Source organism: Colletotrichum graminicola, assembly GCF_000149035.1.
Source record: "Colletotrichum graminicola M1.001 genomic scaffold supercont1.229, whole genome shotgun sequence".
NCBI classification, from domain to species: Eukaryota; Fungi; Ascomycota; class Sordariomycetes; order Glomerellales; family Glomerellaceae; genus Colletotrichum; species Colletotrichum graminicola.
In genome coordinates this window covers 1,912-15,695 of record NW_007361233.1, presented here as the reverse complement: position 1 = coordinate 15,695, position 13,784 = coordinate 1,912, and the positions used below count along the sequence as shown (strand labels likewise).

The 13,784-nt window shown below is 37.6% G+C and overlaps 4 protein-coding genes across 4 annotated transcripts; 1 reads left to right on the top strand and 3 right to left on the bottom strand.

Annotated features, from left to right (window-relative positions):
* Positions 1 to 3,035: 3,035 nt before the first annotated feature.
* GLRG_11955 (short chain dehydrogenase) lies at positions 3,036 to 4,210 on the top strand (the record flags this gene model as incomplete). Its single annotated transcript, XM_008102638.1, has 4 exons — positions 3,036 to 3,076; positions 3,163 to 3,215; positions 3,313 to 3,481; positions 3,574 to 4,210. 4 exons carry the CDS (start codon positions 3,036 to 3,038, stop codon positions 4,208 to 4,210), a joined length of 900 nt encoding a protein of 299 aa, XP_008100829.1.
* An 86-nt stretch (positions 4,211 to 4,296) lies between these two features.
* On the bottom strand, positions 4,297 to 5,748 carry GLRG_11954 (major facilitator superfamily transporter; the record flags this gene model as incomplete). Its single annotated transcript, XM_008102637.1, has 1 exon — positions 4,297 to 5,748. One exon carries the CDS (start codon positions 5,746 to 5,748, stop codon positions 4,297 to 4,299), a length of 1,452 nt encoding a protein of 483 aa, XP_008100828.1.
* Positions 5,749 to 8,232: 2,484 nt separating this feature from the next.
* GLRG_11953 (fatty acid hydroxylase superfamily protein) lies at positions 8,233 to 9,312 on the bottom strand (the record flags this gene model as incomplete). The annotated part of the gene is made up of 1 exon (XM_008102636.1): positions 8,233 to 9,312. The coding sequence occupies one exon, from the start codon at positions 9,310 to 9,312 to the stop codon at positions 8,233 to 8,235; it is 1,080 nt and encodes a 359-aa protein (XP_008100827.1).
* Positions 9,313 to 10,247: 935 nt separating this feature from the next.
* Positions 10,248 to 11,122, bottom strand: GLRG_11952 (uncharacterized protein; the record flags this gene model as incomplete). The annotated part of the gene is made up of 4 exons (XM_008102635.1): positions 10,248 to 10,354; positions 10,403 to 10,699; positions 10,755 to 10,970; positions 11,020 to 11,122. 4 exons carry the CDS (start codon positions 11,120 to 11,122, stop codon positions 10,248 to 10,250), a joined length of 723 nt encoding a protein of 240 aa, XP_008100826.1.
* Between the last annotated feature and the right edge of the window lie 2,662 nt (positions 11,123 to 13,784).

Sequence of the window (13,784 nt, the reverse complement as noted above, 5' to 3'; positions counted from 1 at the left end):
TAATAACTTAAATGTAGTATAGTAATAACTAATAAGACTTAAATAGAGGTTAAGTCAATAAAGATTAAGAACTTAGTAAACTAAAATAACTATAAGCTATATATATAGTAATTAGTAAGTAGTTACTAGCTATATAAAGTATATTTAATATTTATAAATAATAAAAGTGAAATAAGGTTTATAATAAGAGTAAACTATATAGTTTATAAAGGTTTAAAGTATAATTATATGTTAATAGAAACTAATATATACTATATACCTATAAGGTATAATATATATAATAAAGATATCCTAGTTATAAAAAATAAAGATAATATAAGTATAGATTATAACTATAAAGTATAATATAAGAGAAGAATTCTTAATAAGTATAAGTATAAAGTAAAAATTAAATAATTATAGATTAAATATATATTAAATACTATAATAAGATAAAAGATTATAATACCTAAAGTATAGAACTTATATATATTGGGGTACCTACTTTTAATACTACTATATATTATAATATAAAACAATATTAATAAAATAATATATATAATACATTATATAATATATAAGAAGAAAGAAATTAGAAAGTTTTCAAATCTTATAACTCTTATAAATATAAAAGGTTATATAGTTAGGTAGTTAGTAAGGCTAGTAATTTACTTACTTAAATAAAAGAGTAATTTAAAAGTAAATATTTTAGCTTTATTTTCTATAAAGCTTAACCTTAATAATAGAAGGCATATTTTATATACTTATTTATACTTCTCTATATATAATATACTATATAATACTTTAAATACTATAGTACTTAATCTCTAGAATATTATAAAATTACTACTTTAATATATATAATATAATATAATACTTACTAACTATTATATATATAGATTCTAAAGACTAGTAGAATACTAATATAAAGAAATTACTTATATTATTTACATTAGCTAGTTAATACTTAGCTGTATCTCCTACTCTTTTTATAGTAAAAAGTAAGTTTAATTAATTTAGTAGTATTAATACTAAAAGAAGAACTAATTTATTTAATACTACTAGAAAAAGATTAATACTTATAAAGAAACAGTAAGAATCTAGTAGTTTAGATAATTTAGATAGTATATTTTATACTCTTAATTAGTTAATATATATAATAATCTCTTAAATATAAGATTTAAATACTTTTTTATAAAATAAGAAATTAGTAGTATTAAGAAAAAACATAATTAGAAAATTTAGAATATAAAAAAAGAATTTAAGTACTAAGTTATATATATTTATATTAAGTTATTATTAGCTAAATATACTTAAATAGCGTTGATTAATTAAAAAAGATCTTAATATATAATAAGAAGTTTATTACTACTCAAATACTAATCTTATTTTACTTATATAGTTTATAGTAAGGCTTTACTATATAAAGTATTTAAATTATACATAGATTAAATAGTTATATAATACCTAAATAAAAGTACTTAAATAGAGTTTATTACTTTTATATTTAATAATACTAATAACCTTTACTTATTTCTTATTTAATATTTAAATATATGTTTTATAGTATTTATAATTAGAATATATAGTATTACTAAGTATAATAAAGTCCTAAAAGTATAATTATACTAAGAAATACTAATATTTATTTTATATCTTGTATTGTTATATTAAATACAAAATATAATACAAAATATAATACAATACAATACAAATACATGTATTGTATCTGTATTGTATTGTATTGTATTTGTATCGTATTTTTATATTATATTATATTTTGTATTTTTCTTTAACTCTCTGAAATTAAGATAAGTAATAAATAGGAGGTGTATTTATAGTTAACCTTTTCTTTATAAAGGGTTACTTACTAAAGGGGTATATACTTAGGGTATACGTAGTATATTACGTATATATTTAGTATTTAGTCCTTACTATTTATCTATCTTCTTACTATAGGTACTTACTACCTTGTCTTATAATATTACTATTAAATATAAGAAGTCTACTAAGTTAATAGCTAATAAATTAATAAAAGTACTTAGTATACTATAATTTACTATATTTATAGCTTAGTTAAGTATTAGTAACTAATATATATAGCTTAAAGTAAATTAATAATAAGAATTAGCTAATATTAAAGTAAAGCTTTACTACTAGATAAAAAAAGAAAATATATAAGATATTAAAGAATAATTAATAAATAAATAGGCTATAAATAAAGAATATTTAGTATAAGTACTATAGTAATTAATTATATTACTAGCACTAAGGGGGTATATTAAATATAGTAAAACTATATATAAATTAGCTAGTAAATACATAGTTACCTTATAGCAAATTATTAGGGAATAGGTAGTAAATTAGCCTTACTTTTAGTAGTAACTTTACTAATAATACTACTAGGATTAGCCTAGGATTTCCTTGTTCTTATAGAATTATACTATAGTTATATAACATATAATAGAATTAATTAATTAACTATTATAATCCCTATAATTTAATAATTAAAGAGTATTAGTTACTATAGTCTTTAAGTAACTAAATACGTCTATAGCTTACTAGTAACTAAAACTAGCTGTAATAGAGGTAATAATAGTAATACGCTAATGTTCTATAAGCTTATTCTTTACCTTATAATTTGCTAATAATAGAGAAGAAAGTAGCTATAAATTGCCTATTTTTAATTCTGTAATAGGACTTTAAAGGAGGAGAGATAAATTTGTTACTGCAATTAAATAGTTACGCACTTATAAGAGCCATAATATCTAACTGTGTTTAGCTTAATAGTATAGACTAGTACCCCTAGGTAGCCTATTGTTCTATAAGGCTGTTTAGGAAATAATCAAGTTAATATAAGTTAAGTAATCCTAGACTTATAAGCCTCTACTTTATATATAACTCTAAGCTAATTAGGGTTACGTAATACCTAGGAATGCTTACTAAATAACAGTCTGAGGGTTTTGTGCGTCTATTTATATTGAACGCGCTCCCTCTACTCACTAGTTTTTTCCTCATCTCTATTATTTAATAACAGATTGAATTGCAGGCACACAATGGGGTCCCTAGCAAACGATAAGACAGTTCTAATCACTGGGTAAGCAAAATCTTGTCACAATCTTATCCCTGCCCACTAGCAAAACATTGACGTCCACAAGGTTCCAGTGCTGACGCGATCCACAGCTGCACCCCAGGAGGGATTGGCCACGCCCTGGCTAAGGAATTCCACGCCAAAGGTGGGTGGAATCAGCGTTTCAACCTTTCATTTACCGCCCCTGTTTCGACAATTAGTATTGAAGTCGATGCGCTATACTCACAAGAACTTGCTCATAGGCCTTCATGTCATCGCCACGGCCCGTCGACCCGAAGTCCTCCAAGACTTGAGCGACTTGGGGTTGTCGACCCTATCGCTGGATGTAGCCAATTCCGAGAGCATAGCCGCTTGCAAGAAGACTGTCGCAGAACTAACAGGAGGCCGTCTTGACTTCCTTGTTAACAATGCGTAAGCCTACCCTAGGTAGAGGTGCAATCGCGGTGAAGCTGTATACCGGGTAAACCGGACACGTACGACGCACAACTCTGACAATTCGGCAGTGGCGTTACCCACACAATTCCTGCTACCGACATCAACATGGACGAGGTACGACAGACATTTGAAACAAATGTTTTTGGCGTCATGGCCATGGTCCAGGCCTTCGTCCCCATGTTGATCCCAACTCGGGGTCTTATCATTATGATTAGTAGCCTTTCTGCAATCTCGCCTTATGTCTTCGGTTCGGTGTATACGGCTAGCAAAGGAGCCCTGAACTCCTACAGCCGCACCCTTCGCCAAGAGTTGCGTCCCTTTGGTGTTCGCGTCATGATTTCTATGACAGGAACTGTCAAGAGCCAGATTGCGAAGCTGAACCGTGAATTGCCGCCAAACTCCCTTTACGCTCAGGCTAAAGATATTTACTCCAAACGCCTGACTTTCTCTCAGAACAACGCCACTGTTTCCGCAGAAGGCTTCGCGCAGCAACTCGTAGCAGAGGCATTGAAAGGAGAAGGTTCGCTGGGTGGCTGGGTTGGTGGTGCGACAAATTGGTTCTGGGCTGGAGGGATGGCTGGATCAGTTTGGCTTGCAAGACTGCTCTTTGGGGAGTGGCTACTGGATGAACTTGCTTATCGGAAGTTTGAGTTGTCTAGACTAGAGGCTATTGTCCGCAAAGAGGGTATGAAACGGCTGGACTAATCACGGCTCGTCTCCGACACGAGTGATCATGGTTTCAAAAGCTATCAAGCCCTCCTGTAGTTGTGGTAACATTTTTTCTCCGACCCTTACAAATCTTCCTCGTCCCCTGAATGCGACTTTGTGGTGCTTGCCTCTCTATCTCTAAGACCCAAGAACATTACCAGCATCAAAAAGTCGTAGACAGCCTTCATAACTCCAGCTCCCGAAAGGGCGACAATCCAAAGATGTCTTCCCGAGAGAAAGCCTGCAGACCCAATGCCGCCTGCCTGCGCCAATGTCTTAACAGTATTTACTACGCCTAAAACTGCCGTTCTCTCGCTCGGAAGGACCGCAGCTGCGAGGAATGCTTGTCTTGGTGCCTGGTCCATACTCTGTGTACAAGCCCGGAGAGCCAAAAATGCCATAGCAACCCAAGTTCCTAGAGGGCTAGTCGAGGGCAACGGTATCATCACAAGGAAGATAGCCGAGGGAAAATGCGTAAACACCATGGTTTTGAGCGGACCGAGACGACGGGCCAGGGGAAGAGCGGCGATGTTAGAGATCGTGGCGAGGAGATTCGTTACCAGGAATAGTGTGCCCAGTGATCCTGGGTGAAGTGAATGAACCGTGGTGAAGAAATAGGTTAACCAAGAGGGCGATGCCATTCCCGAGGCAAAGGAGTCGATGCAGAACGGAAGAAGTAATCGGAATAAAATAGACCGAGACAACGGAGATATATAGGGTACCAAAGCCCGCATACGCTCTGATATGCTTGGGAAAGGACGATTCTCTTCTGTCGACTGCCGAGGATGATTTTCTCTTCTGCCCGAATCAGTGAGCAACGATTGGTGTTCCTCACTGGCTCGTACAAGTGCACTATTAGACTTGACCGGTGCTACCTCGACACTAGAGGTGAGGCCGAGAATGAGCATCAACTTCAGCGCACCAAGACCGGCGTAGACGATGAACACGACTCTGTATGCTTCGCGAGGACTCCAGGCTTCGTTGTGCTCCAGGAATTGTACAGTCCAACCGCATGTAAGTGTACCAAAGGCAGCGCCTGCCGAGCCAAATAGAGTATACCAAGCGAAGATGTCACTTCGCTTATCGCGTACCGTGAGTTGCGCAAGGATCGACTCTTCAACTGCCCGGAAAGGGCCAATCTCGTTGCCGCTTGGACTTATGACACCAAAAATACCAGCGGCAACCAAGATCCAGTAGTTGTCAGCCCATAAAAAGACCAGACCGCTGATCATCATCAAACACGCACCAGCTCCAAGAACATTTCTCCTACCGACTTGGTCGGTGATTGCTGTCAGCAAGAAGCTGATGACGACATCCCCGAGAAGCGTGAGGGTCATGAACAGGCCGATTCGCTCGTCAGAGAAGTTGAGACTGGAGAGAAAGTGAACGAGAATGAGAAAAGAGGCGCCGTAGGCAAATAGTCGGACGAAACGCTGTAAACAAAGTAGTTTCGTGTCGCGACAGGATTCAAAAATAGAGGCGAAGCCACTCTCTGCCCCAAGCTGCGACAACCATGAGACCGGTTCGGACGACATGATCGATATTAGTTCTATCAAGAGCCCTTCTAAGTGGTTAGAAATTAAGTGACAGCGACAAAGAAAGGGACCGCCAAATATATATGTCGGCGATGGAAGCATGCGTGGATTGTGTGCTCGGACTTATGATAGGCGTAGTTGGAGCCTACGGAGATAATGTCGGCTATGGAGAGAAAATCGAATGCTTATAGGCTAATACAAGGGTGGTGAGTATCACGTGTTTGAGGCCATTCCTGTGGCGCGCACGCGACGAATATGATTTTGTTTTCAAGGAACACAGATGGGTTCTGGAAGCAGTAAGTTACAGTTGCCGAACACCCGCGCCCGCGCCCGAGTCCTCAATTCGTAGGGATGCCAAGCTTTGGCTGGGTCAATCCCCAAAGTGGCTAGTGTTTCAGGGAGTGACAGTAGTCACAGCGGCCAGTGAGACCGGAGCAGACATTCGCCCCTGAAGCATGTCTCCAAGTGCCGCAGTACAATTCGGTGCCATCCGACTAACATATACTAGAAACCAAACTTACCATTATTGAAGACTAGGAAAAAACATGGTGCGAGCACTATGTGCCGCATGCTTGTTGTTGTTGTTGTTGTTGTTGTTGTTGTTGTTGTTGTTGTTGTTGTTGTTGTTGTTGTATTTAACGCCGGGCCGTCCCTATTTAGGGTCAAGGGCGCCTAGGCAGGTCTACTTTAGTGTACAAATATACTCTATTGCTCCCTCCTAGGAATCTTTTAGTTGCTTGTCCGTTGCTGTCAAGTGCCCAAGGCTCTTCAGTGTCCAGGTTCTGCCTCGGTCTCCTCCTCACCGCGTCTCTCGCCGCGGTTAGGGGGCGTCCGTGTACCTAAATGTACAGTGCTATTAGCACATCCTTACCTCTGTTAGGTATACCTAGGTGTTATTCTAGTGTATATGTACCTGCCCTATAGTGTAAGCAAACTGTCCTAGTACATTTTTAGACGTTACATAAATATTCTTTAAAAAGAGGGGGGGTAAAAGGAAAAAAAAGAAAGGAAAGGTTTATAGTGTAGTGTGTATATGTGTGTGTGTAGTAGGTAGATAGGAGGAGAAATCCCTGTTATCTGTAGTCCCTGTAGTTCTACACTTAGGTAATATCGTTATAGCTATTATAACTGTGTTAACGTCTACTGTAGTGGAAAGTGTAAGATTAATACATGTCGTAGCCTCTTATAGAGCCAGTGTGTCGTAGAGGTAGTCTGCCTGATAAATGCTCGCAGTGGCAGCCTTAGCTGCTATGCGTCCGGGGGGCTGTATGTGCCGCATGCGAGGCCGTAGACAGGCATTAGAATAAAAAGCCTGCGAGAATGCGGCAAGTCCCGAATCGTAGGGCTATTGACAGAAACTCAATCCTAGCTCACACACCAATTGAAATCATGTTACAAAATCAGGAGGGTTAACAATGAAGCATTTTAGAGGCTGCTAGCAGTATATGTTTCTAGATGGTCTATGGCGATACGTGTTGTTGTCCACCGTAGTAGACACACCTCGCCTTGACCTTTATCATGTGTAATAAGACACAGGGCGTATAAATGTATTTGATTCTAGGAATATATTACCCAGTTCGTTGGTTGTCTAGGTTTCTTAAGTCCTAAAAAATAGAATTTCTCACTTGTTGTCTAGCAACATTGATGTAATTTCTAAGGACTTACGAAATTAGCGAAAGAAACAATATTTAGAAATGATTGCTATAAGTGCATTCTAAGATTCACTATCTCGGTCATTACTTGCTTTCAAGTTGAATTCCTGGTGGGCATTTTTGTGTTTAAATCAGACACTAACCCTCTTGATATTTACTTTAGTTGCTGTTTAGTAAACTAACCATACAATTTAGTCTCTATCAATTGCAAGTAGGAGCACACAGCAAGGTACATAAGAATAGGAGTAAGAAGGGTGATTCCTCAAGAAGCAGTACTAGGGAAAAAAGGATCCTAAACATACATAAGTAACGCGAGTAATAAGTGAAACACTACGAGATATAGTCCCTGGCAGACCACCTGACTATACTGTAAAGAGATATAGAGGTACTAATCCTCTAGAGTTTAGATTCCTAACAAGGACTTCAGGGTGAGAGAAGACTGAAATTAGGAATATAATATTAGATAAAAGATAGATAACACAACATTACATTGCAGAGTAGGGAACTATTTCTAATATAATTATTACTAGCAGCTTACTAACTATTCTTAATCACAAGTATGAAGAAGGTAAATTATCAATTAGATATACCTATGTCACCGCCCTGAGGCATCTAGCTGATGTAAACATCAAGAGGCACTACTGTTATAGATCTGACAATAAGAATTTGTAGACGAACTTCATTTTGTAGAACTCTCAGTTATCCATTCTTCTAGATCTGCTCAAATCCACTAGAATTCCACAGTGGATAGCCGATTCTGCTATCTAGCTGTGATGCCACAATGAATTTCGCTCTCAACATCATGGTGATTGAGAACACCATGCGGATAACCTCAAAGTAGCGGCATCACTGCGGTATTGTTATAGTCAGCCGCGCCTTCCGCGCATTCTATTCGGTCCATGCAAGTACCGAAAACACGATCCCACAGCCTCGTATGCTTCCCGTAGTTCCCGCTGCTTTTCCACCCCTTTCGATGATGTAGATCGTGGTCCTCTAGGACAAGCTCGCTCCTAAACCACTTGAGGGGCAATGCGAATGGACTAGGAGTAGTAGCCCAAATGCGAAGGCCGCTGTGTCCTGTAAGCTCTGTGAAAATAACATATTCCTGACAGAACCACCACTCGTAAAATCCCATTGGAAAACCAAGAGATTTCAGTGTAGCCCACGTCAAGAATGGTATCCCAGCAATATCCCAAAACTCCTGTTCGCTGTCGGCAAAAATTGTCAATAAAGGGTTTGGGTGCTTGGTCAGATGATGGGTCCGGTGATATTTCCACAGGAAATCAACCTCGTGCATCAGCCGATGGTACCAGTAAAACCAAAAGTCCAACACTATCCCATATAAACCAATCTCCAACGGTAGCAGCTTCCAGTTGATTGTGCTTGGGGCATCATCGCTTCGATATGCCAAGATAACTGCCATCATCGCCCTGAATGTCGCTGTAGAGATGAGAGAACGCAGGACGGTTTGGACACTATTGTCTGGTACGCCATCACGCTCGTGCTTGTCGCCATCGAGATAGCCATAACGCTGACCGACTGCTCTCATGGTGTTAATTTGGTGAATGGCGATTAACTTGATGGCGGTACTGTAGAATATAAAGGCAGCGACCGGGTGGATTTTGTACCCTGTCCAGGAGATTACTGCCTGGTGAATGAGGAGAGGAATCGTGGCGTGCAGGAGAATCCATCGATGAAGTTGCCAATGTGGCATATATGGAACGGGATCTCCTTTGGCGTGGATGGGTGCAGGCCGATCTAACTCATCATGGTATAGACCGAATTTCTCGATGAGATAGTTGCCAAGTTTCCAATTATGTCTGTCGCCTCGTCTCCATGTCGATTTCATAGGATCTTTCCTTTCACCCATTATAGTTGAAGGAACGGAAGTTGTGGTGATAGTCCAAGACATTTTTAAGTAAAAGCGCAAGTTCTTTTTTTTGCCTTCTTTTTTTTAACACTGCGCTGCCAGTTGGAAAACAGTTTATCAACAGAAGCGACAGATTCCACGCCTCATATATAGTTTCATCTCATTATGACCCTCGGCAGTCTCGTCTTCACGTGTTTCAACCAGCTATCAGATAAGCTCGGACAGTACGTCACACATTTCAGAAGCATTGACACCTCCTAGTGTTGGCACAGCAGACAGCGTTACGCTTTGGTCAGAATGCAGAGCCCCGGTGTCAAATGTGAAAATGTTTTACTTCTTCCGAGGTTCATGTGGATCTCTTACACCCAAATGCTCGCAACGCATAGTCATCGCACAATACAGCCGAGGTTGTTACACTGACGTGCTCCATAGTCCTCGCCAGATTGCGTTCATCTTGGCTTGTTAGTTGCAAAAACATTAGAAGTATTCCACAGGTACCTTTGTAAATAATCTCAAAATTTTAGACAATTACAGATATTAAATTGTCCAGTATAGGCATATAATCTTATGAAATGGTTAGGTAGTATTTTCACATGCAAAAGGAAGGTGAGGACAGTTTTGAGAACTTACTGTGTTGAAAATAGGAATAGTAGGGCAACGTGGGCAAAGAGGGTGAACGTTCTAGACTAATTAGGCTTTGTAGATTACTCTCATGACCTTCTTAGACACTATAGGTTGTATAGGTTCTCTTATTACTTATAGTATAGAGATATATTTAAAGTTATTGACAAAAATACTACTAGTTCTCAACTTAAATTATAGAAAATTAAATGATCTTGCTAATTGTATTTAGATCTAGTATACATCTTTTACTGTTGGCCTAACTCTAATAATTCCAAGCAAGAGCTACACAAATTAAAGTCTATTAACCCTGTATTTATTTAAAGACATAATAATAAACTTAATGGACTAATAAACTAAATACTTGCTGCTGCAACCTTGTTAACCAAGCTAAGAATTCCCGCTGCAGTAATTGGTGAAGCCGATCTAGAAAACCCTTCTTCAAAGGGAAGACGTTCTTTCTCTGCACGTTGTGAGCTTAATAACTTTACCAGGGATCAGGTATACATACCAAACAGCACTCTAACCCAATCGGTCCTGGCATTGCCATCATCCAAGTTGCCAAATACAGACTGATAGAGAGCAGTTTCAATGAAGCTGAACTGAGTACCATCGGCCGTAAGATTGAATTGTGGGTTGGCAGCGGCAGCGGCTTGAAGACGTGCTACTCTGGCCTTTGCGGCTGTCGGAATCGAGATAGTTGAATCAGTAAAGTAAGACGCCACAGACTCCCAAATGGTCATGTTGAACGAGTGGTTGTCGCCAAAATAGATGTCGTTGCGACTCAAACTACCGTCATGCTCAATAACTGGTGTAATAATGCGGTCAGTCTTAAGCTTTTAAGGGAAGAAACGGAAACTCACTCCCGTGGGTGTTCAGATCGTCCAAGTTGAATGTCGCGTTATTTCCAGTAGTAGAAGTGAGAAGGGCTTTTTGTCCAACCAGGGTGGTTGCAGCGGGATCCAAGTTTACGGCAGCTGTGAAGCCAGTAATGAGGTCTGCAAGGGAGACATTCAACCCATTACGAGGGAGATACCCATGATTGGCGAGAGCGTTAACCATGGGACACGGGCTGCGGCCTGATTTTTGTTAGACACGGACTTCGGAATCATTGAATTAAAGCCTTACGATCACCGACATTGGGTGCAGACCAATCATTTGCACCACGCCGCACTGCAAATGCATCTGCTGTGAATGCAAGACACAGTAACAGCGTAGACTTGAGAATCATGATGGGCAAATCAACACGTTGCAAAACAAAAGAATGGCAGGTTCTTTGATAGAACAGTGAGAAAGTTTGTGCAACAGAAGAAGGGAGCTTGCGGATGTCTTCAGAGTGGAAGAGCAGACCTGTTTAAGTTCTACAGATGTTCTACTCCAAGGCACCAATCTACTGCGTGCATTACTGCGTGCATTAGCTCACGGCATTGCCGGTCGGCTCGAGTCATCCCTTATCAGCGCCTCATGCTGTCTAGGATGCCGAATCCAGTCTGTATGTGCAGTACGCGAAATTGCTATTTGCCCCTGGATGGAATTGACGGGGAGCGGTTGACGGGAAATACCCCTAATTAGGTAGGGTAGCAGTCAGAAGCTTGTCAGCAATACATAGTAGGACTTCGCCGATGCTTATGTGACCCACAGTAACCAAATTTCTAAAAGTCATTATCAATATTCCCTTGGTCATATGTCGGGTTGATTACCCTTTTGGATTATCCCCGAGCATAGTTCAAGGTGTCAATACGTACATAGTAAAAACGATACGGATATACTACTACGTATGATGGGTAAGTACGGATATAAACTCCCTAGCAGGTAGTGTGGAGTTGTGACCCACGTATGAGAGACTCTCACTGGCCAGAATTATGATAGATGTGCACAAGAACCTCAAAGTACCGTCACTGAAATAATCAAAAAAAGCACGGCCACATTTACCTGACGGGGGGGTTAAACTTTGGCCCGATAGAGTCTATAGACAAGCTGATCATGCCCCCCCCCTGACAACCCAAGAGTACCGTGCACAATAACCAATAGGGTTAGCCTGACAGTAGAGTACGTGATAGGGTTCCAACTAATAGATACGTCCGCACACGTCAAAAGGGTCTATAGGTCTAAGTAAAACAAGAATTTTTGTTCTTCTTGCTCTATATAGTCTAGTGGTAAGTAGTGCTCCTAATAATATAAAGGCTTTAGGTTTAACCCTAGCTTTTTGTGACTTTTTCTTTAGGTAATTCTAAAACGGCTCTGCTAGGCAGGGCTGGAATGGTCTGTCCTACCCTACTTCCTCTGCTGTGCTCTAGGTTAGGATGGGCCAAGACTAACCCTTTTTGTTGCCTCTGTTTTTTACCTCTGTTTTTTACCTCTGTTTTTTGCCTCTGTTTCCCTCTATCTATACCCTATCTATTGGCTATAACTATATCTATTGTCAACTCAAGCCTGCACGGGCTAGCGCGTATGGTACTCTCGGGTTGTCAAGGGGGGGCATTATCAGCTTGTCTGATCGCTCGGCCCGATACCATAGTATGGCATGGGTATTTAGCTATTGTATCTAGCCACTTTAAGTAAGTGGATCCACAGCCACAGCACGTCGTGGGCTCGCCGAGTCACTTGTCTGGTAGACTGGCACGGGCCTATACACCAGGCTCGTCGTTACCTTAGGAGTCTGCACATAAATCCTAAATCTACACCTGCTTTTAAATCTTAATAGAGACTTACCTAGCTATATCTAAGTAGCTGAGATTAGTAATATTAAAAGATATATCTTAAAGATTACTTTTAGTATAAATCTTTTGCTAAGAAATAGGTTTACTTCTATATTATTATATTTATTTTTAATAGAATTTATTTTTATTCTTTTAGTTAGGATTTCTTAAAAAGTAATTTTGTTTAGTTTTATAGTAAGGCTTTACTACTTTAAAAGGGACTTTAAGCAGACTTATTTATATATAATTAGTATAAGACTATATAAGTAGAGGATTTTATTAACTTTACTTTACTATACTTTTAAATTTATAAAACTATATATATATAATATTAAGTAAGATCTATATTTAAATACTTTTCTTTAAGTAATTAGAATAATAAAAACTAAGTACTTATAAAATATTATAGTACTATAGTAAGTATTAAATATATAAGAAGTAGCTTTAAAGTCTAAGTAAGATATATTATTATACTTATTAATTAAATATTTTAATATACTATATAGTAAGTTATAGATTATAGTTAGTTATATATACTTACTACTATTCTACCTCTTTTACCTTTACACCTACTTTTCTTTATATATAAACATAAACTCTTCCTTTAAAGAAAGCTAAATTATTTTTACCCTCTAAGCTATCTAAAAAGACCTAAGAATGCCTATATAAAAAGCAGCTTATACCTTTAAGGTCCTTAGATAAACCCTTAATAACTAATATACTAGATATATTATATAAGCTAAGATATATTTAAGATTAAAAAAGATACTAAAAGTAAAAAAAGAGGTAATTCTTAAGAATATTATTACCTTTAATTAATTAAAGGTTTTCTTAATAATAAGATAATAAATATAATATAACTAACTAACTTTTAAATAGATATAATATAATATATCTTACACCTTTATAAGTAAAGAACTTTATATAATAATAGCCTTAATTAAAAATATAATTTTAATATTAAATTAACTACTAAAGGGTATTAACTAAAGATTTTATAATTATATAAGGCTAGTTAATACTTATATAAAATATAATTATAAAGTATAAGATATAAGATTATAATACTTATAATTTTAAGAAGACTAAGCTCTTAATAGAAATATTATTATATATAGAGGTTATTATAACCTTTAATTATAAAGAAAGACCTTATATAAAGTAGCTTAGTAATTAAGAATAGGTTTTTATTAT